Here is a 21,129-nt window from a genome sequence, read left to right on the forward strand (position 1 = left end):
GGTTAGCTCTTGGCAGTGTGCTCTCCATCCTCGTAGGCTGGCGTCCGTGGTGAGCAGGATCCAGGTTGGTGAGGATAGTCTCACTCCCTGGCTCAGATGGCCTTCTTGTAGCCACCATCGTAGTTGGGTCCGAACTTTGTCTGGGAGCTGAAGGCGTACGGTGTAGTTCTGGGACAGCGGATTCCATCATGATTGTAGTGAGCGCTGTACGGGTCACATGTGAGCTCTTGCCCATGGCACTACTTCCAGTGTGGATGCCAAGGACTTGGAGGTAGTCTCATGCCGTGGGGTGAAGCTCGCTCAGCAAGGTTCGCAACTGGGTCATCAGTTTTGATTTCCTTGTCGGTGTCAGGATGACCTTGTCTTGTTTGGTGTCGAACCGGACTCCCAAGTATTCTAGAGATTGGAAGGGCTGCAGTCAGCTCTTGTTTGTGTTGACCACCCACCCGAGGCTCTCCAGTAGAGTTTTGACTCTGTTGGTCGCCTGGTGGCTTTCCTCTGAGGATGTCGCCCTGATCAGCCAGTGTTGCTGCCACTACCACCATGATCTTGGTGAACGTCCGGGGTGCTGTGGCTAACCCGAATGGTAGTGCCCGGAACTGGTAGTGACGGTCCAGGATCGTGAAGCATAGAAAACGCTGATGCTCTTGATGAATCGGAATGTGTAGGTAGGCTTCCGACAGATCAAAGGATGTAAGGAACGCTCCCGGTTGTATAGCCCTTATTACCGAGCGTAGGGTTTCCATGTGGAAGCGAGGAATCTTCAGGTGGCGGTTGACCGACTTGAGGTCCAGGATGGGCCTATTACGCTCTCCTCCTCCAGAGGGGAGGAGTTAGCAATCTGTCATGATCTGCTCCTCCAGAGGGGAGGAGTTAGCTATCTGTAGTGCTTACCCCGCCAGGAGGGCGGAGTTAGTAATCTGTTATGGATCAACTCCCCAGGGAAGAGAAGTTAGCAATCTGTTCAATGATACTCTTCTAAGGAGAGGAGCTAACAATAGGTATATTGATCTTCACTACAGAGATAGCAATCTATCATGCCTCTGCTATGGAGTAGCAATCTGTTATATATAGGCTGCTGGCAAGTCCCATAGAAAGAGAAGGTAGCTATCTATATAATACTTCCGTAAGCGGTGTTAGTGGTCTGTAGTGGTTGGCTTCCACAGAGTGATAGTAGTGTAAGAAATGACCACATAGAGGAAATGGTGAATCCCTGGGCCAATGGCAGATGACAGCGCCCCCAGGAGGAGATCCTGAGAGGAACCACCGGGCTAGGCTAGAATATGAGATAAACACAAATAGTTCTTTATTAGGCTGGAAGTTGGACCACCAGAGGTGGCAGTAGTGAGTCGATGTGTTCGGCAGGGCTGAAGTCCTTCTAATACTAGAATATCTCCTCTGGGTTGCTGAGCTGTAGAGAGATTCTAGAAGTAGTGAGTAGACAGGGTATAATGGATACAAGATGGTACACTCACAATAGTAGATGTCTGCAATGGTCTCTATGCCACAGAGAGTCTTCAGTATATTTAGGAACAGTTTGTAATAAGAACTCACAATAGCTGTATATGAAATGGCTTCTAGAGTAGAAGAGAGTCTGTAAAGGATTCTAGGAACATGGGCCCTCGTGGAGCGAGTACCGGTTCTTATCTGCAATCTTGCCAATGTAACTCACAATCTCCTGTACCTGTGATAACGTCTAGGACGGAAGGGAGTCTTCAGAGCTATAGGAATGTAGGCCCTCGTGGAGCGAGTACAGATTCCTATCTACATTGGAACTCGTGTTCATGTCTACGATCGCTTCCAGGCCATGAGGAGTCTTCTGAGTATTCAGGGACATAGGCCCTTGAGGAGCGAGTACCGGATCCAGTCTTGTCAATCTGAAATCAAGAAGAGAGGGCGGAGGCCCCGTGGAGCGGGTACTCCTGGTAAGTTTGAAAAGGCCGAGCAGTGGAGAAGGATTCCTCTTGCTGACTCGGATCGTTGGTGTAAGTATCGTGGACTGCCGAAGCAAGTCCTGTTGGAGTTCCTTGCTAACTCATTAGAAGTTAGCAAACAAAGACCTTTTAAAGTGGAAATGGATGACGTCACTACGGGTGGGGGGGGGGGGGGGACACCCCCGAGGTTCACGCCCTTGCTGGTACAAAGTCTGGAGCGCGCGCCCTTACGTCATCAGGAACATGGCGGATCCGTAGCGTCAAGCCAGCCCAGGACACCGGGACCAAGAGGCAGAGAAAAGCTGTGGCTGCATCTGTCCGTCAGAGCCGAAGGGAGTCGCTCCCAAGGTAGAGAGGGTGGAGCGAGGGGCGAGAAGAGGCAAGAACGCAACAGGGCCTGAACATTCCTTCTTTCTTGGGGACGATAAAATAGATGGAATAATGTCCTGTATTTATTTATTGTTGTGCAGGTATCGATGTTATAGCCTCTAAGGCTAGCAATCTGGTCAGTGTAGCTTCCACTGCCATCCTCTTTGAAGGGTCGTGGCAGAGGGATTCCACAAACTTGTCAAGAGGGAGGTGGTGGAAATCCAGGTAATATCCCTCTCGAATGATGGCTAGGACCCACTGGTCCGAAGTTTTCTTGACCCATCTTTGGTAGAATAGGGCAAGTCTGCCCCCTATGGCTTCTTCCTTTGGACGGGTCAGCTGATTTTCATTGTGGGGTGCAGCTGGGGCCTGGGCCCAAGCCGGCTCCCCTTTTGTTGTGCTTGTTCCGAAAGGACTGGCTCCTGCCTGCGGGGCGATCCGCTTGATATGTGCTTCTGTATGGGTTGAAGCGCTGTGATCCTCTGCCCCTGGAAGTTCGGGGAAAGGGTTACTGGTTTCTCTTATTCCTGTCCTCCAGTAGCCGCGGCAGTGGGGATTCGCCCCATTTGTTGGCTAGTTCGCTTCTGAACAGGAGGGTTCCCTTGAAGGGCATCCTTGTGAGTCTCATTTTAGAAGATGAGTCGACTGACCAGCTTCGGAGGCAGAGTTGTCTTCTGGCTGCCACGGCTGATGACACTCTTCTAGCTGCGGTGCGCACCAGATCAGAAGCGGCATCCGTGAGGAATGATACTGCTGGTTCCAGGGCTTCCCCCGGAGTGTTGTTCCTGGTCTGTGATAAGCAGGCGTGTGTCACCATGGCACAGCAGGCTGCGATCTGTAGAGACATAGCGGAGATGTCAAAAGACTGTTTGAGGATGGATTCCAGATGTCTGTCTTTAGCATCCTTGAGTGCTGCTCCTCCCTCCACTGGGATAGTAGTGCGCTTCGAAACTGCGCAGACCATGGCATCCACTTTCGGACATGCCAGGAGATCTTTGGCAGCTGGGTCCAGAGGGTACATGGCTGCCAGAGCACGCCCCCCTTTGAACGTAGTCTCCGGGGCATCCCATTCCAGGTCAATTAGCTGCTGGATGGCTTGTAATAGTGGGAAATGACGGGAGGTCTGACTGAATCTCTCTAGTAGGGGATTCGTCTTAGGTTCCCCCGAGGCACTTGTGCCCAGGATAGCAAGCTCTTTCAAGCTGTGTGTGACCAGATCTGGAAGCTCGTCCTTGGTGAAGAAGCGCCTCATGGTTCGGTGGGGCTCTGTCCCCGGAGGGAGTTCCCCTTCCTCCAGGGGTTCTGATTCCTCAAGTGAGTTGTCCGTGTCCCCGAAGGTGGGGCTTCTGGGCGGTGGAATCACTTCCCTGGGCATAGAGGGTCCCAGGCTGTTGAGATCCTCTGGTGGAGGTTGTGGCCGTATTATCGGAGGCCCTGGCTGCATGTGGACGAAGGTATGCAGGCCTTTGAAAAATTCCTCCCAGGAGATAGATGCTGGGTCTAAATTAAGAGGCGCTGTGTCCCTGGGGAGCCCTGTTTGAGGGAGGGTCCAGCTGGGAGATGCTAGGTCCGGTGTACTGTTCGAGAAGCTGGAACCCGGCACCGGCTGGGGGGGGGGGGGGGGGGCCATGGGCTGGATCCCCCAGGGCCTCCTTGAACTGTATATACAGGGCCGTGCCCTCCTCATGCTGTGCAGCTCTAATGTGGCATGCTGGGCAAAGGCCCTGAGCCTTGAGCTTCTTTTCCGGTGGTGCCATGGCTTGTGTGTGTAAAATACAGTTATGCACTCCGGTGCGTCGAAGTTGTGCATGTAGGATTGGTACGCGCTCAGGGAGATGTGTGCGCTGTTGTGTGCACAGATTGAAGTTATGCGCCCGGCACAGTAAGCAAGTTACTATGTGCGTCGCTTGTGCGCACGGTACTTGGGCGCGCGACGTGCGCACAAGGTGTTTGTGCGCACGGCTCGCTTCTGTGCGCACGGATCAGGATGGCGGACAGGGCAGTGAACAGATCAAAATGGTGACGGCGACCACGCGGACAATAAGGCGACCACCTTGGAGGGTCTCCACATGGGAGGACCCTCGGATCTGACCGGGGTCTAACCCTGCTAGGGCAGATCAACCCGGTGGCACTGGTCCCGGCTGGCGACCTGTGCGACTCCTCGAGCTTCGGAGACCGGAGACTTTTAAATAGATTTCTACCTTACCTTGTCTCGGTGCTTCCCGGTCTCGTTCTGGGCAGACTCAAGTTGCAGGGGGAGAGGGAAAATACCTTCACCGCCGCACTCTAAGTTGCACCTGCTGCCTCTCAGCCTCACCCGAAGCCGGGGGCTAGGTCCCCGGCGGACAGAGGCTTACCTCCAAGGGATCGCGGAAATCACCTAGGGAATTCTCAACTGGGGGAGGGACCCAATGGGTGTCACCGCAGGAGAGTGGGGCTCGTCTGTAGAGGTAAGATTTCTTCTTGTTTTGGTTTTCTTTGCTAAATTACTCTAACGCTGTGCCAGCGTGCATAGAGTCCAGAACTGCTATGGAGACGGAAAATACTGAAGAGCTGCACTTCCTGCAGGGGTATATGTACTAGGGCTGACGTCAGATTGAAATCTGATCCGTCTCTAACTGCTATGAGAAGTACACTATACCCATTGGTCCTGAGTCCATCTGCTACACGCTAGGAAATATTACATTATCTAAATGGCTTTTGAATATGGACCTCTATATATATTAAAAAGGCCCCCCCCCCCACCTTTTAATCCAGCAGTTAGTAGATTGATTTATTTCAGTTGCACAAACATCAAATGAGGGACAGTGCTGAAGTTTATTTTACAGAGAAATGATTTTAGGACTGTCATCCAAGGTTTTATACTATGGATTATTGTAATGCATATTATATTGGTTTGCCTAAATGTCATCTGTGGGCTTTGCAGTTTCTTTGGAATATGGCTATTCATTTCCACTTTATGAACATATTTCTCCAGTGCTATAGAATTTACACTGGCTCCCAAATGAACAAAGAATAAATTGTAAGGCTCTGACCCTTGTTTTTCAGGTATTGCAGGAACATGGGCCAGTATACCTAAAAGATATGCTTGCTAAGTACTGTCACATGCTTTGTGTTCAGCCAGCCAACCACTGCTTGCGGTCCCAGGGGTAAAAGTGATGAACCTACAAGAAATGAACCATTGTGCCTTTTCGCACAATGGGCCGTTCCTCGATTTGTGGCAGACCTCCAACTATAAGGTTTTTCATAAAGTTTTAAAAGCCTCTTTCTATAAATTTTCCTATTTCTTAGGCTTTGTATTTTTTATCTTTTACTGTTTGATATATGTCATATTGTGTTGTGTATTTTATATATTTTGTAATCCACCCAGAAGTCTGATAATAGGGCAGAATGAAAAAATTACTTACCTGATAATTTTGTTTTCCTTAGTGTAGACAGATGGACTTAGGTCCAGTGAGTTATGTTTCCCCACCAGCAGATGGAGACAGAGCAAGCTGATGTCACAGTATATATACTCCTGCAGTGACCCCAGCTAGCCAGTATTCTCTTCAAGAGCAATTGTGGACAGACTAGCAAAAAACTTGATTAAAAACAGTCAACCATAACTGTACTCAACCAACAAGAAACACTGAACTCACGTAAGAATCTAGGTACCATAATCTAGGGACTGTATGAACACTTATCAGTAATTCCTTGGGATCCAAAGCCCCACAGGAGGACTATTGACACACTCATGTGGCAGTCGAGGGCGAGAAGCTGAGTCCATCAGTATACACCAAGGAAAACAAAATTATCAGGTAAGTAATTTCTCCATTTTTGAGGATGTAGGCAGATGGACTCAGGTTCAGTGATATGTACCAAAACTACTGAACCGGGCAGGAGGCTGTCTGCGGTCCAGTCAACACCACACGTGCAAAGGCTGCTTCCTTCCCGGGCCTGCACATCCAGGCCCATGACACTGCCTAAGCTCTAGTGGAATGTGCCTTATCATGAGTAGGCAATGGCTTTTCAGCATCCACATACGCGACTGTGACCACCTTCTTAATCTGGCAAGCTTTCATAGCCTGCGAAGCTGGTTCACCCTGCTTCCTTTCACCATGAAGGACAAAGACGATCCAACTTTCGGAAAGGTTCAGAAACCACCAGATACCGCACAAGTCTCTTAACACCCAAGGAATGCAGGAGGCAATACTCCTCCGTATCCCTGACCTTATCCAGGGACAGCAAAGAAATGGACCGATTCAAATAAAACTCCAAGACCACCTTTGGCAAGAAGGATGGAACAGTATGCCACGGCAATGTCACTGGAGTCACCCAAAGGAAAGGCCCCCAGCAAGACAAGGCCTGCAACTCGGAAGTGCGATGCAGAGAACAAATAGCCACCAGGAACATTGTCTTCAGGGTCAATAACCACAAGGAAAGGCTATGCAGTGTTCGAAACATGGGGCCCGCTAAAAAAAAATCCAGCACCAGTTCCTCTACAAAATCCAGCTGGTTCCTCTACAAAGGAACCAGCAACCGCAAGGGAGACCGAAGGTGCTTCACTCCCTTCAAGATACTGGCCACATCAGGATGGGATGATAGGGAGACACCATTTACCGTGCCTCTTAAAACATGTAAGAGCTGCAACCTGAACCTTCAAGGAATTAAGGGCCAATCTCTTATTCAACTCATCCTACAAAAAGTCCAGAACAAGCGGGATTTTAACCGAATGAGGAAGAACACCGCATTCCTCACACTAGGCCGCAAACATTCTTCAAACTTGCATACATGCTAGGCAAGTGGAGAACGGTAGCAATCACTGCAGAAGAAAACCCACACTTCAACAGGCGAGCCCTCTCAAGGGCCAAACCGTAAGACAGAACCGAGCTGAATCCTCGTGAAGAACCGGCCTCTACTGCAACAGATCCATGTGCGGCAAAAGGCGAAGGGGGTCCTCCACCAGGAGTCTCCGCAAATCCGCATACCACAGATGCCTGGGCCAATCCAGAGCCACTAGGAGTACTAGCCCCTTGTGGATTTTGATTCTGCAAATGACCCTGGCCCAGCAAGGGCCACAGAAGAAAGGCATAAACTAACTCGTCTTCCGGCCAGACCTGAATAACAACATCGGTGCCCAGGGACCATGAATCTCTCCTGCGACTGAAGAACTGAGGAACCTTTGCATTGTGAGAAGTCACCAGCAGGTCTAGGGATGGAAGGCCTCCAGTGATCCACTATGAGCTGAAGCGCCTCGGCAGACAACACCCATTCTCCTGGGTTCAAACTCTCGCTGCTGAGAAAGTCTGCTCTTACATTGTCTTTTCCTGTGATGTGAGAGGCTGAGATCATCTGAAGATGTCCTTCCGCCCATTAAATAAGGTGGTCTATTTCCCGTGACACTTGCTGGCTTTTGGTTCCTCTCTGGCAATTGATGTAGGCCATCATGGTTAGATTGTCCGACATAATGCGGACCACTCGACCCAGTAGTCTGAGGCTGAACTGCAAGCACACCAATCTGACTGCCTGGGCTTCCAGGCGATTGATGTTCCAGAGAGCCTCTTCGGCTATTCAACATCTCTGGGCCGTCAGTTCCTGAGAGTGAGCTCTCCAACCCTGGAGACTCGCATCTGTCATGAGCACCAACCAGTTTGAGGAGGACAAAAATTCCCTCTCTCAATAAGCCTCCTGCAACCATCACTGGAAGCGAGAGCAGATTTCCATTAGCAAGTGGAGCCAAACTGAATAATCCTGAGACTGAGAGTTCCAATGATACAGCAGTGAGTGCTGAAAAGGATGCATATGCACCCTCGCCCATGGCACCTCTTCCAGGGTTGTCACCATTAAGCTGAGCACCTGTATAGGACCACATTGTCGGGTGTAAAGCATTTACCAACTGTCGCATCTGAGACATCAATTTCTGAATGTGAACTTCCAACAGGAAAACTTTGCCTAGCTTCGTATCGAGGTGAACTCCTAGATATTCCACTGACTGAGAATGCCGGAGACTGCTCTCGGCCAGGTTCATGACACAACTGAGCTCCTACAGCAAGGAAATTACCTTGCGCACCAGACTGCTCTCTGCCAAAGACTTGGCCTGAATCAGCCAGTCGTCCAAGTATGGGTGTACCAGGATCCCATCTTTTCTCAACGCCACCGCCACAACCAACATAACCTTGGAAAACATTCTGGGGGCAGTGGCCAGACCAAAAGGCAATGCCCGAAACAGATAATGGTGACCCAGCACCGCAAAGTGTAGAAAGCAATGGTGCTCCAAAAGGATGGGAATATGAAGGCAAGCCTCTGACAGATCCAGGGAGGTCAGAAACTCCGGCAATTATCACAGATTGTAAGGTTTCCATGTGTAAATGAGTCACCCGCAGATGATGGTTGACACTCTTGAGGTCCAGGATTGGACGAAAGGAACCTTCCTTCTTGGGTACAACAAAATAAATGGAATAGCGCCCTATAATTTCCTGAGACGTATGCATGGAAACCACAGCCCTCAGCCGGAGAAGCCTCAGAAGCGTAGACTCCACTGCCTGCTTCTTCTGCAGGGAGTGGTAAGGAGACACCACATGAACACGTCCACAGGAATGCTGCAAAACTCCAGTGCATATCCATCCTGTATCACTTCCAGGACCCATACATCAATGTGATCTCAACCCACCTCTGATAAAAGACAGATAGGCGTCCTCCTATCTCCTCCTCCTCCTCCTCCTGAAGGTGGGCCAGCAAACATTCATTGGGAAGCTCGGGACAGGCTGCCACTCAAGCCTGCTCCTCTTTTAGACTATCAGGGACGAAAGGACTGAGACCTACCAAAAGGCCAGGTCCTCTAAAAGGGTGGGTTTCTGTAAGGACGAAAACGCTTGGAACCCAGAGATGACCCCTCCTAGAAAGGTGGCGCTGCAATTGCTTCTTATCTTCTGGTAAACGGGGAACTGGAGATTCACCCCACTTACTGGCCAGCTTTTCCAACTTGTTCCCAAACAAGACTGAGCTTTTAAAGGGCATTTTTGTAAGATTAGCCTCGGAGGCTGCGTCAGCTGACCAATTCTGCAACCATAGATTACGTCTGGCTGTCACTACCGAAGCCACACCTCTGTCCAAGGTAAGGAGCAAACCACAGCCCGCGTCTGCCAAAAAGGCAGCAACAGGTTCCATAACTGCACTGGAATTCACCACCAAATCATCCATCTCCTAAGAGAGAAGCAGAGAATAATGCACCACAAGAGCACAACAGGAAGCAATCTGCAAGGTCACTGCCACTGTTTCAAAAGCTTGCTTAAGGTAGATTCAATTCCCCTATCATGCACATCCTTCAAGGCCACTCCTCTCTCCACAGGAATAGTCATCCATTTAGATATGACGCAGTCAAGTGCATCCACTTTAGGAAAATACAATCGCTCTCTCACAGCTGGATCCAGAGGGTACAGACATTCCAGTACTGGACCCCCTTTGAAATCTGCCTCTGGGACGTCTCATGCAAAATCAATTAATTCTTGAATTCCGTCCATAACAGAAAAAAAGCATGAGGCTTTATGTAAGGAGACCAAAATGGGATTCTTCGGCTCTGACATAGAAACCGCCCCAGGCACTCCCACCATCTTCAATGTCTGGGAAATTAGGGCCAGTAGTTCATCTCTATGAAAGAACTGTAGCATGGTTCGATACGGCTCCAAACCAGGAATCAGGATCTGCCTCATCATCCATGCCCCCACCGGGATACCTGTGGCGAACAGAGGCATGCCACAGCACTTAACTGTAGGATAGGAAAAGGGAGGGGCCATTGGCAGAGGGTCTGACCTGACCGGAGTGGGCAAAGTAGAGGACTGTGCCTGAACAAAGGCTTGTAAACCTTGAAAAAAAAAAAAAAACTCCAATCAAGAAAAAGCAGCTGGATCCAGACCAAGCCCAAAAGGTACTGGAGCGGGCCCAACTGAACTGCCATCTCCTACGGAGGAGCCAGTCAAGGGAGTACCAAGAACTAGCACACTTCCAGCCAAAACCGTAACCAGACCATCATCAGAATGTGAGGATCCAGATTTAACAAAATCTGAGGAAGTCAACTCTCCCTGAGCATCTGAACAGTGTTGACACATGTTGAAAGACAAGTCAGGCTGAGAAGCCCTAATATGACAGGCAACACAAAGAGAAAGGCGCTTAGGCTTCTTGTTTATTGGTGCCATGTGCGTTCAAACAGCTCATGCTTAAAAAAGTTACGTGCACAAATTATAAGCACCCCAACAATAAGCATGGCAAGGCACATGCACTACTAGTGCACCCTGCTGGAGCGTATCACCACGCTCAAAAAGATTTTGCGCACAAAAGTCACACATTGACATCCTGTAGAGGGCAGAAAGCATGCACAAGCACATGAAAATGCTACCGCGGTCTACTATGCATCGTGCCAAGAAAAGCCTACCGCATGGCCTAGCCCACCTGGGTCGCTCAACCCACCAGACCACCCAGTTTGCCTAACCCCAATGGAGTGGGAATGACATCGGGATGGCATGCGAAGCATGGAGACCGAAGGAAGGCCTAAACACCCTCCAACTGTAGGTAAAAGTTCCTTTTCTTCTTTCCTTTTTTTTTTGAAAATTTACCAGAGCTCAACACTTACCGGCTGAGCACTGAAATATCCTCTCCCCCCCTCCCCCCGCTGGAGACCATCTGCCATCATTGATGCGCTCGGCCTTCTGACCTGCTGCCTTTCAGCTGTAGAAGCAGCTAAGTCTGCGCCAGGAACCAGCTACCGGACCAAGGCACACCTCTGAGGGACCACGGAAATCACCTCAGGAATTCTCAACTGGGGAGAGACCTTTAGGTATCACCTCAGGAGAGTGGGGCTTTCGTTTTCTCCATTCTCCTTTCAAAATTCACAGCAATCCCCATGGGAGATGTATGTCCACCATCTGCTGGAGACGGAGAATACCGGCAGGCTGGGTCACTGCAGGAATATATATATACACTGTGATGTCAGCTTGCTCCGTCTCTATCTGCTGGCGGGAGGGGGGGGGGGGGGGGGCGGAGGAACATAATCCACTGGTCCTGAGTCCATCTGTCTACATGCTAGGAAATATAAATTGTTGGAAATGAATAATTTTTGAACACTACACAAGTTACCTGAATGCCATTCTTCATTAAGTGCACTTTCACTGCTAGGCAGGTTCTCCTCCTCCTCTTCAGACTCATTTGTCACATCTCCTGCACATTCCGCTCTGTTCTTTTCCGCTAGTGCTGGGTTTAAGCTTCCCTCTTCCTCCTCACTGTATTCCTCACTAGGCTGCTCCTTCAGTAACTGTTCCATAGAAGCCTGGAGCTCCTGCAAGTCTTGGTCTGTCTCCCCAAACATACTGCCATTAAAAAAAAAAAAGAGACAAAAAAAAAATCTTAGTAGTGCCCACAGCATATTTATTTATTATTTAATATAAAACCTACCCTAACTGAATTCTAAATGCAGGTGTATACACTAGATATGCCCAGAACAAAGGTGGCGGACCTCACACGTCACCTAGATAGAATTTTAGAAAGTGCTGGGGAAGAGTCAGCTGTTGTGGTACACATGGGCACCAATGACATAGGACAGTGTGGGAAGGAAGTTTTTTAGGTAGAAAGTTGAAATCCAGAACCTCAAGGCAGCATTCTCTGAAGTGCTCCCTATTCCACGTGCAGGATCCCAGAGACAGGCAGAGCTCCGGAGTCTCAATGCATAGATGAGACAATGTACAGGGAAGAGGGATTCAGTTTTATAAGGAACTAGGCAAGCTTTTGGGAATGGAGGAGTCTTTTCTGAAAGGACAAGATCCACCTAAGTCAGGGTACAACCAGGTTGCTGGCATTAACCTTTAAAAAGGAGACCGAACAGTTTTTAAACTAGAACAAGGGGGAAGCAGACAATCGTTTAGCAGCGCATGGTTCAGAGAGAAGCATCTTCGAAAGATACTAATGAATCAGCAGAGTTAGGGCATACCAACAGAAAGATTCCAATAAAAGCAAAAGTAGTCCATGTCCCTATAAGTAAAGAACCACCCAAGTTAAAGATTCTAAATTATTCCTGTCAATTGATAAGCAGGCTGTTAATATAAACAAAATAACATGACTTTGAAATGTCTGTATGCCAATGCCAAAAATCTAAGAAGTAAAATGAGAGAGTTAGTGTATAACACTGAACTAAGAGGTAAACATAATTGGCATCTCAGAGACCTGGTGGAAGGAGAATAACCAATGGGACACTACTATACTAGGGTACAAATTATATCATAATGAAAGGTGGACCAACTTGGTGGGGGGGAGTGGCACTTTTATGTTCAGGATGGCATAGAGTCCAACAGGACAAGGATCCTGCAGGAGACTAAATGCACAGTAGAATCTTTATAGATAGAAATCCCATGTGTGTTGGGTTAGTTTAGTGATGGGAGTACACTACTGTATACCTGGTCCAAAGGATCAGATGGATGATTAAATGCTAAGAGAAATCAGGGAAGCCAACAAATTTGGCAGCACAGTAATAATGGGAGATTTCATTTACCACTCACACAAAGGAGTCGGCGGTTAACCACAACATATAATCTAAATCACCCAAAAATGTGGAACCCAAATAACAAATTTAATGTTAGCCTAAGAAGGTGTCAGCAAGCCTTGACATTATGTGTCACTCTCAAGCAGACACTAACCGGTCTTATCTATCATTCACCTTCATCATAACTTTAATGCAAAAAGGTATTTTTTCTTACTTTTTCTTTTTCAAAAATTAATTAAAAATGTCCTCCATTATTATTATGAAAAATGACTCTTTCCTGTATAAGTTGGTAAAGGAGCCCTACACGGGCCGGTGTTTCGCTGAGTAAGCTTCCTCAGGGGCGTATAGAAACACTTCAAAGTAGAGCCATAAATCGTTTTAGACGATCGTTTTAGTCCTCCATTTCCTTGGGCGGTGAGTTCTTCGCAATGTGCTCCCCATCCGTTCAGGCTGGCATCTATAGTGAGCAGGGTCCAGGTTGGGGAGGACATTCTTGACCCCCGGCTCATGTGGCCGGGCTGCAACCACCACCGTAGGTGTATGGTGTAGTTCTGTGATCGTGGGCTCCATCGAGATAGGAGGGCGCGTTGTAATGGTCTCATATGAGCCCGCGCCCATGGTATCACCTCCAGAGTGAATGCCATAAGACTGAGGACCTGTAAGTAATCCCAAGCTGTGGGCCGGGTAGTGCTCAGCAGGGCTTGCAGACGATTCCGGAGCTTTGATCTTCTCTTGGAGGTCAGGCTGACCTTGTCTTCCTGGGTGTCGAATCGGACTCCTAGGTATTCCAGCGACTGAGAAGGCTGTAGGGAACTCTTGTTCAAGTTTACAACCCATCCTAGGCTTTCCAGAAGAGCTATAACTCTGTTGGTTGCCTGGTGGCTCTCCTCTGGTGACTTTGCCCGGATCAGCCAATCGTCCAGGTAGGGATGGACGAGGATTCCCTCCTTCCTGAGGGACGCTGCCACTACTACTATGACCTTGGTAAAGGTCCGCGGCGCGGTGGCCAACCCGAAGGGTAAAGCTCGGAACTGGAAGTGTTGGTCCAGGACCTTGAAGCGTAAATAGCGCTGATGATCCCGATGGATTGGGAAATGCAGGTAGGCTTCCGACAGATCTAGGGATGTAAGAAACTCCCCTGGCTGTACTGAATTTTTGACAGACTGCAGAGTTTCCATGCGAAAGCTGGGGACCCGTAGGTATTGGTTGACTGACTTGAGGTCCAGGACGGGCCGGAAAGTGCCCTCCTTCTTGGGCACGATGAAATAAATGGAATAATGCCCAGAATTCATCTCCCTTGCAGGCACTGGGATTATGGCCTTTAGGGACAGGAGCCTCCGCAAAGTAACTTCTAGGGCCGTCCTCTTGATGGGCGAACAAGGAGATTCCACAAACCTGTCCGGTGGAAGTGGAAGAAAATCCAGGTAATACCCCTCTCAGATGATGGCGAGGACCCACTGATCCGAGGTAATCTCGGCCCACCTACAGTAGAAGAGGGATAGCCTGCCCCCTATGGCCGCGACCCCCGGATGGGTCGGCTGATTGTCATTGTGGGGTACGGCCGGGACCCGAACCCGAGCCGGTTCCCCTCTTGTTGTGCTTAGGCCGAAAGGACTGGTTCCTGGCCTGTGAACGAGGTGCTTGGTAGCGAGTCTTGTAAGGGTTGAAGCGCTGAGAGTTTCTACCTTTGGATGGTCTGGGAAAGGGGCGGTGGTTCCTCCTTGACCGGTCTTCTGGTAGACGGGGTAATGGAGAGGCGCCCCATTTATTGGTCAGTTTCTCAAGGTCACTGCCGAACAGGAGGGATCCCTCAAAGGGCATTCTCGTGAGGCGTGTCTTGGAGGAGGAGTCGGCCGACCAATTACGTAGCCAGAGCTGTCTCCTGGCCACCACTGAGGATGACACTCCCTTGGCTGCCGTACGGACTAGGTCGGAGGCTGCATCAGTGAGGAACGAGAGAGCTGATTCCATTTCTTCTCCCGGGGTGTTGTTCCTAGCCTGTGATAAACAGGAACGTGTCACCACGGTGCAGCAGGTTGCAATTTGTAGGGACATGGCTGCCACCTCAAAGGCTTGTTTCAGAATGGTGTCCATGCGCCGGTCATGTGTATCCTTGAGGGCCGTCCCCCCCTCCACCGGAATGGTGGTGCGCTTCACAATTGCCCTAACTATGGCGTCTACCTGGGGGCACGCCAGCTTCTCCTTGGTTGCCGGGTCTAAGGGGTACATGCCAGCCAAGGCCCGACCCCCTTTGAATGAGGCCTCCGGCGTATTCCATTCCAGATCGATTAACTGCTGAGCTACTTGTAGGAGGGGAAAATGGTGAGACGTTTGGCGCAGGCCCTCCAACAGGGGGTTCATTCTTGGTTCCTCTGGGGCATCATGGCCCGGAAGAGCTAGTTCCGACAGGCATTGAGAGATTAGGCCTGGGAGATCTCCTTTCAAAAAGAAGTGCCTCATGGTCCGATATGGTTCAACCCCCGAGGGAAGTTCTCCCTCCTCGGGGGACTCGTCGTCTTCCTCAGGGCAATCTGAATCCCCATAAGTGGGGGTCCCGGGTGGCGCGTGGCCGTGCCTAGACCTTGAGGGTCCAGGGGCCGGGTCATCCGGTATGTATGGACCCGCTCGGGGAGCAGCCTGCATTGAGACAAAGGCATGAATCCCCTTGAATAATTCCACCCAGGAGAGCGAAGCAGGATCTGGTCTGAGGGGTACCAGGTCCCTCGGGGTCCCCGGCTGCTCACTGCTGCCTGCTAGGTCCGGGGTATTCCCTGAGGAACTGGCAAGTATGCTGGGCTGTGACCGGTCCTGGCCTGGAACTCCCAGGGCATCTTCACATTGGGCACATAGGAAGTCTGCTTCCTCGCTTTGTGTGGCTCTGAGGTTGCATGCCGAGCAGAGGCTCTTGCCTGATGCTGGAGGTGCCAGCTCCGCTGACGCCTGGGCTCTCCTACGCTCCATGTGCGTCTAGGAACGGACGCTTATCAGCGTGCGCCTAACAGCGTGCGCCTAACAGCGTGACAAACCAGGCAGAAAAATGGCGACCTCCGTGGCGGATTGCCCCATAGGCAGACTCTGCGAATCCTCACTTCCTCGGAGACCAAGTAAAGATGTATGCCTTACCTTGTCTTCGGCGCTTCCCGGTTGCGACCTGGGCGGTCTCCGGCTGCGGGGGGAGAGGGTAAGTACCGTCACCGCTGCGCTCGAGGAAGTGCACCCGCTGCCTCTGGGCCACGCCCGAACTCGTCTCGCTCGGGGGCCAAGTCCACGCCGGGACCGAGGCTGCCTCTAAGCCGCGCCCGAGCCCTTCTCACTCGTGGGCTAGGTCCCTGCCGCGAGCCGGCCACCGGACCGAGGCACTTACCTCCGAGGGACCACGGAAATCGCCTCAGGAATCTCAACTGGGGGAGGGACCGACTGGTATCACCGCAGGAGTGCGGGGCTCGTCTTCAGGTAGGTTTCTTCTATGAATTTAGTCGTGTAGAATTTGGAAACACGCTCAGCGAGCGTGAGGGAGCTCCAAACTGCTTTGGAGACGGAAATTACTGAATTGCTGCACTTCCTGTGGGGGTATATGTACCCGTGCTGACGTCATATCCGTCTCCAACTGCTAGCATGAGCACACTATACCCACTTGTTTTGAGTCCATCTGCTACACGCTAGGAAATCTCTATTTTGATTGAAGTTTTGATTATAGATGTTTATCCTTCCTTACCTTTTATAAAACATTGTATTCCCCAAAAGGTTTTGCTTTTTCATAAATCATTGCTATAGAATGCTGTTGTTTTGTTTCATTTTTCTGGTGTGGTTTCATTACAACTTATAGCTTTGTTGTTGTATTTGTTTGACATTTATGAGAAACAGATAAACTTACTATCTTCCACAGCAGCCTTTGAAATGATAATCTGTACCATGAAATACTACCATTAACCTTAAGAATTTAAGGGATCCCAAATGGAATAAGAGAATTTGGTACACTGCACCACCATTTCTTTGCTGAACGCTCAAAACCTACTCCTATTAAAAGGGGGAAAACACACTCCATCTTTATCAAATATCATAATTTGTGTGTATAGTGGAGAATGCTTCTTACATTTCTGCCCAATATTTACACTTGGGTTTTGACTTAACCTTAAGCTGCACAAACGTTTTAAAGTTAAGTTTGCTAGTGAAGTGGTTTCAGATCACAGAAGGAACAAAAACAGTACAACTAGTACATGGTTTTAGTTTAAAGTTTTATGTCACATGAGATGTGTTTGTATTTGTACTTTTTGTATATTGCTTTGGGTGATTTTTAATCTAGAAAAAGTGATTTAGAAATATTTTAAATAAATCATCTGCACTTGGACAGAGTTTGAGAAGCTGCATGTGTGAATATAAAATATATACAACTAAGCAGACACGTGATAAAAATATAAAACTGCTCTTGTTCTTCAAGACTACTACTGTAGCTAATAGTATTAGTTGGGATTGACCCTGTGCTGGCAGCAACATTGCATAACCTTGGAGTAATAATGGATTTCAACCTTAATATGGCAACTCAAGTCCGTAATCTGATAAAGTAGGTTACTATAAACTCTGCATGTTAGAACATTCTGATTTCAGAACAGTATTACAACAAATAGACTTTTCAGGGATAGACTATTGTAACTCGTTAATACTGGGGTTGCCTGAATGTATCTCCTGTAGGGAGATTTTTCAAGGGAATAATACGGGTAGGGGAGAGGGGGAGTCATAGGGGGGGGAAGAGAGTCGGGGGGGGGGGGGGAAGGGAAAAGCGGGGTAGGGGGGGAGGAGTCAGGGGGAGGTTGAGCAGCGATATATGTAATTTGCATGAGTCCCAGTCCGTCAAGAGTAACTGCATGTTAATGTGCAATAAAACCAGAAGTCCATCTGTTGTGGCTGGTAGCATTTGGGTGCATATGCCCTCAGGCCCTGGGGGCATATTTCCACCATCTCTACCCTCTGCCCACTTTGCTAGTACAGCACACTGCGCTTTATACAGCCTATAATTAAAGCTATATGGAAAGACAGGAGGAGGAAGAGGGGAGGCACAAAACATTTTTTAACCATCAATGTACATAGCAATTAGTAACATGAATACGCACGTGTCTTCGGAATCGGAGTGTCTTTCTTCTTCTTTAACTGGTTCATCTTCTAAATCATCTATTTCAAGATGGTCTTCATTCACATCTGCCACGCTGGGAACATCAACAAAGGTTCTGAAGAGCTTTGAAAGGTCTGGAAGTGAACATGTTCGCAACATCTTAAAAGAGGAGAAGAACAGCCAGATTAATAAGTAAGGAGAATTAAATAGCTAAAAAGAACATATATACCGTATTTTTCGCTCCATAAGACGCACCTGACCATAAGACGCACCTAGGATTCAGAGGGGGAAAATTTAAAAAAAAAAAATTGTGCTACACCGGCTCTGCGTCTGGGCGTCTTATGGAGCAAATTAGGGGAGTGCATAGTTTTTTTTTTTTCTCCCCATTTTGTTTTCGGGTCTGGGGAGGGCCATTTCGGTCCACTCCCCAGATCAGAAAACTTTTCTTTCTGTGGGAACCCCCAAACCCCCCCCCCCCCATCCCAACCCTTTAAATTAACAACCTCCACCCCCTGACCCCCCAAGACCTGCCGAATTAATTTCCTGCAACCCCCCCACCCTCCTGACCCCCCCAAGACCTGCCGAATTAATTTCCTGCAACCCCCCACCCTCCTGACCCCCCCAAGACCTGCCAAACGTCCCTGGTGGTCCAGCGGGGGTCCAGGAGCGGTCCGGGAACGATCTCCTGGGCGTGAGCCGTCGGCTGCCAGTAAACAAAATGGCGCCGACGGCTCTATGCCCTCACTATGTCACTGAGACCGACCGCTGCTATTGGTCGGTCTCAGTGACATAGTGAGGGCATAGGGCCGTCGGCGCCATTTTGTTTACTGGCAGCCGACGGCCCTATGCCCACACTATGTCACTGAGACCGACCGCTGCTATTGGTCGGTCTCAGTGACATAGTGAGGGCATAGGGCCGTCGGCTGCCAGTAAACAAAATGGCGCCGATGGCCCTATGCCCTCACTATGTCACTGAGACCGACCAATAGCAGCGGTCGGTCTCAGTGACATAGTGAGGGCATAGGGCCGTCGGCGCCATTTTGTTTACTGGCAGCCGACGGCCCACACCCAGGAGATCGTTCCCGGACCCCCGCTGGACCACCAGGGACGTTTGGCAGGTCTTGGGGGGGTCAGGAGGGTGGGGGGTTGCAGGAAATTAAGTCGATAGGTCTTGGGGGAGTCGGGGGGGGGGGGGGTTTGTTAGATTTTTGTTTGGTTTTTTTTTTATATTCGCTCCATAAGACGCACATACATTTTCCCCCCACCTTTGGGGGAAAAAAAGTGCGTCTTATGGAGCGAAAAATACGGTACTTGTGTATTTCTATTTAACAAATAAAAGCTTAAGTAGGAGTTAAGTATTTCAGTTCCTTTACATTAAGAATTTATTTAAAATATTTTATAATCCGCCTCTCACAGCTACAAATAGTAATAGTAAGGACAATAGTAAGGACAAGACAAGACATTACACAACGAAGAGTTCCAAATGCAAAATGATGCCTTTTGGTAAAGCAGGCAGCTACAAAGATCTAAAAAGGTAAACCCAAGGCCCATAATAAGGCAGCACGCAATAGCAACAACACTAACGGTGCTTTATGACAGCACATTAACACAAGTCAAAAAGAGCAAGGCACTAGCCATATATCTGAGCCAGCATTAGAATGTCATCTCATTTCCATTATTAAATCCATTCATTCTTTAGGAAGCACTTCTCCACAGTCAGACCAGGCAAACATCTTCAGCACAGGTATATTTCTCCTCCTCACAATTCGGTCAGCAACCAATAAGGACATGAATTTTCAGTCTGGGAAAACAAATAAGCATGGGGGTAACTTGCTGATGCAGCTGTTAATTAACCAATAAGCCTTACACTTGTGATGTAACTCCAACATTGCTCTCTGCTTCAACGGCAGCAGATAATGTGGAATTGACTCAGTCAGTAACCAAGGGCCCTGACTTTAACGGTTTAGAAAATAAGTATGGGGGTAAACTTGTACGGCATGGCAGTTGCCGTCCCTTGGTGATACCATTATGAGGGAAACCTATATGACACAGTTGGTGCTACCATAAGCTTCCTGGGCAGACTGGATGGACTATTGTCTTTTTCTGCTGTCATGTCTACATTTTTATGGATACAGTCCCACATAGAAGACTCGTCAACAAAATGAGAAGCTTGGGAGTCAGCTCCAAGGTGTTGGGCGTGGATTATAAACTGGTTGATGGATAGAAGACAAAGGGTTATGGTAAATGGAACCTACCCTGAAGAGAGAATGGTGTTAAGTGGAGTGCCACAGGGATCGGTGTTGGGACCGGTTCTGTTCAACATCTCCATGAGCGACATTACGGAAGAGACAGAAAGTAAAGTTTGTCTATTTGCAGATGATACTAAGATCTGCAACAGAGTGGACATGCCGGAAGGCGTACAGAGAATGAGACAGGATTTAAGGAAGCTGGAAAAGTGGTCGAAGATATGGCAGCTGGGATTCAATGCCAAGAAATGCAGTCATGCATCTGGGGTGTGGTAATCCGAAAGAACTGTATGCGTTGGAGGGTGGAAGAGCTGATGTGCACAGAGCAGGAGAGAGACCTTGGGGTGATAGTGTCTAATGACCTGAAGTCGACGAAGCAGTGTGACACGGCGATAGCCAAAGCCAGAAGAATGCTAGGCTGCATAGAGGAATATCTAGTAAGAAAATGGAAGTGATAATCCCCTTGTACAGGTCCCTGGTGAGGCCTCACCTGGAGTACTGTGTTCAGTTCTGGAGACCATATATCAGAGGAGACAGAGACAAGATGGAGGCAGTCCAGAGAAGGGTGACCAAAATGGTGGGTGGTTTCCATCGAATGATTTATGAGGAGAGGTTGAAGAACCTGAATATGTATACCCTGGAGAGGAGGAGCAGGAGTGATATGAAACAGACCTTCAGATACTTGAAAGGTTTTAATGATCCATGGTCGTCAACAAACCTTTTCCATTGGAAACAATTTAGTAGAACTAGGGGTCACGATTTGAAACTCCAGGGAGGAAGACTTAGAACCAATGTTAGGAAATATTTCTTCACTGAGAGGGTGGTGGATGCCTGGAGTACCCTTCCGGAGAAAGTGGTGAAGACTAAAACTGTGAAGGATTTCAAAGGGGCATGGGATAAACACTGTGGATCCCTAAAGGCTAGAGGATGGGAATAAATAAAAAAGCTTAGGGGTAACCTGCACGGAGC

At 49.0% G+C, this 21,129-nt stretch overlaps 1 protein-coding gene across 1 annotated transcript in view; it reads right to left on the reverse strand.

Moving 5' to 3' along the window:
- Nucleotides 1–21,129, reverse strand: part of NEK1 (NIMA related kinase 1) — a 328,757-nt gene that overhangs the window by 52,041 nt on the left and 255,587 nt on the right. Inside the window, 2 exon segments of the mRNA XM_029573804.1 lie at nucleotides 11,412–11,641; nucleotides 17,916–18,073. Of these exon segments, the coding sequence (XP_029429664.1) occupies nucleotides 11,412–11,641; nucleotides 17,916–18,073 (388 nt within the window).

The sequence above is a fragment of the Rhinatrema bivittatum genome, chromosome 1 (assembly GCF_901001135.1).
Source record: "Rhinatrema bivittatum chromosome 1, aRhiBiv1.1, whole genome shotgun sequence".
Lineage (NCBI taxonomy): Eukaryota > Metazoa > Chordata > Amphibia > Gymnophiona > Rhinatrematidae > Rhinatrema > Rhinatrema bivittatum.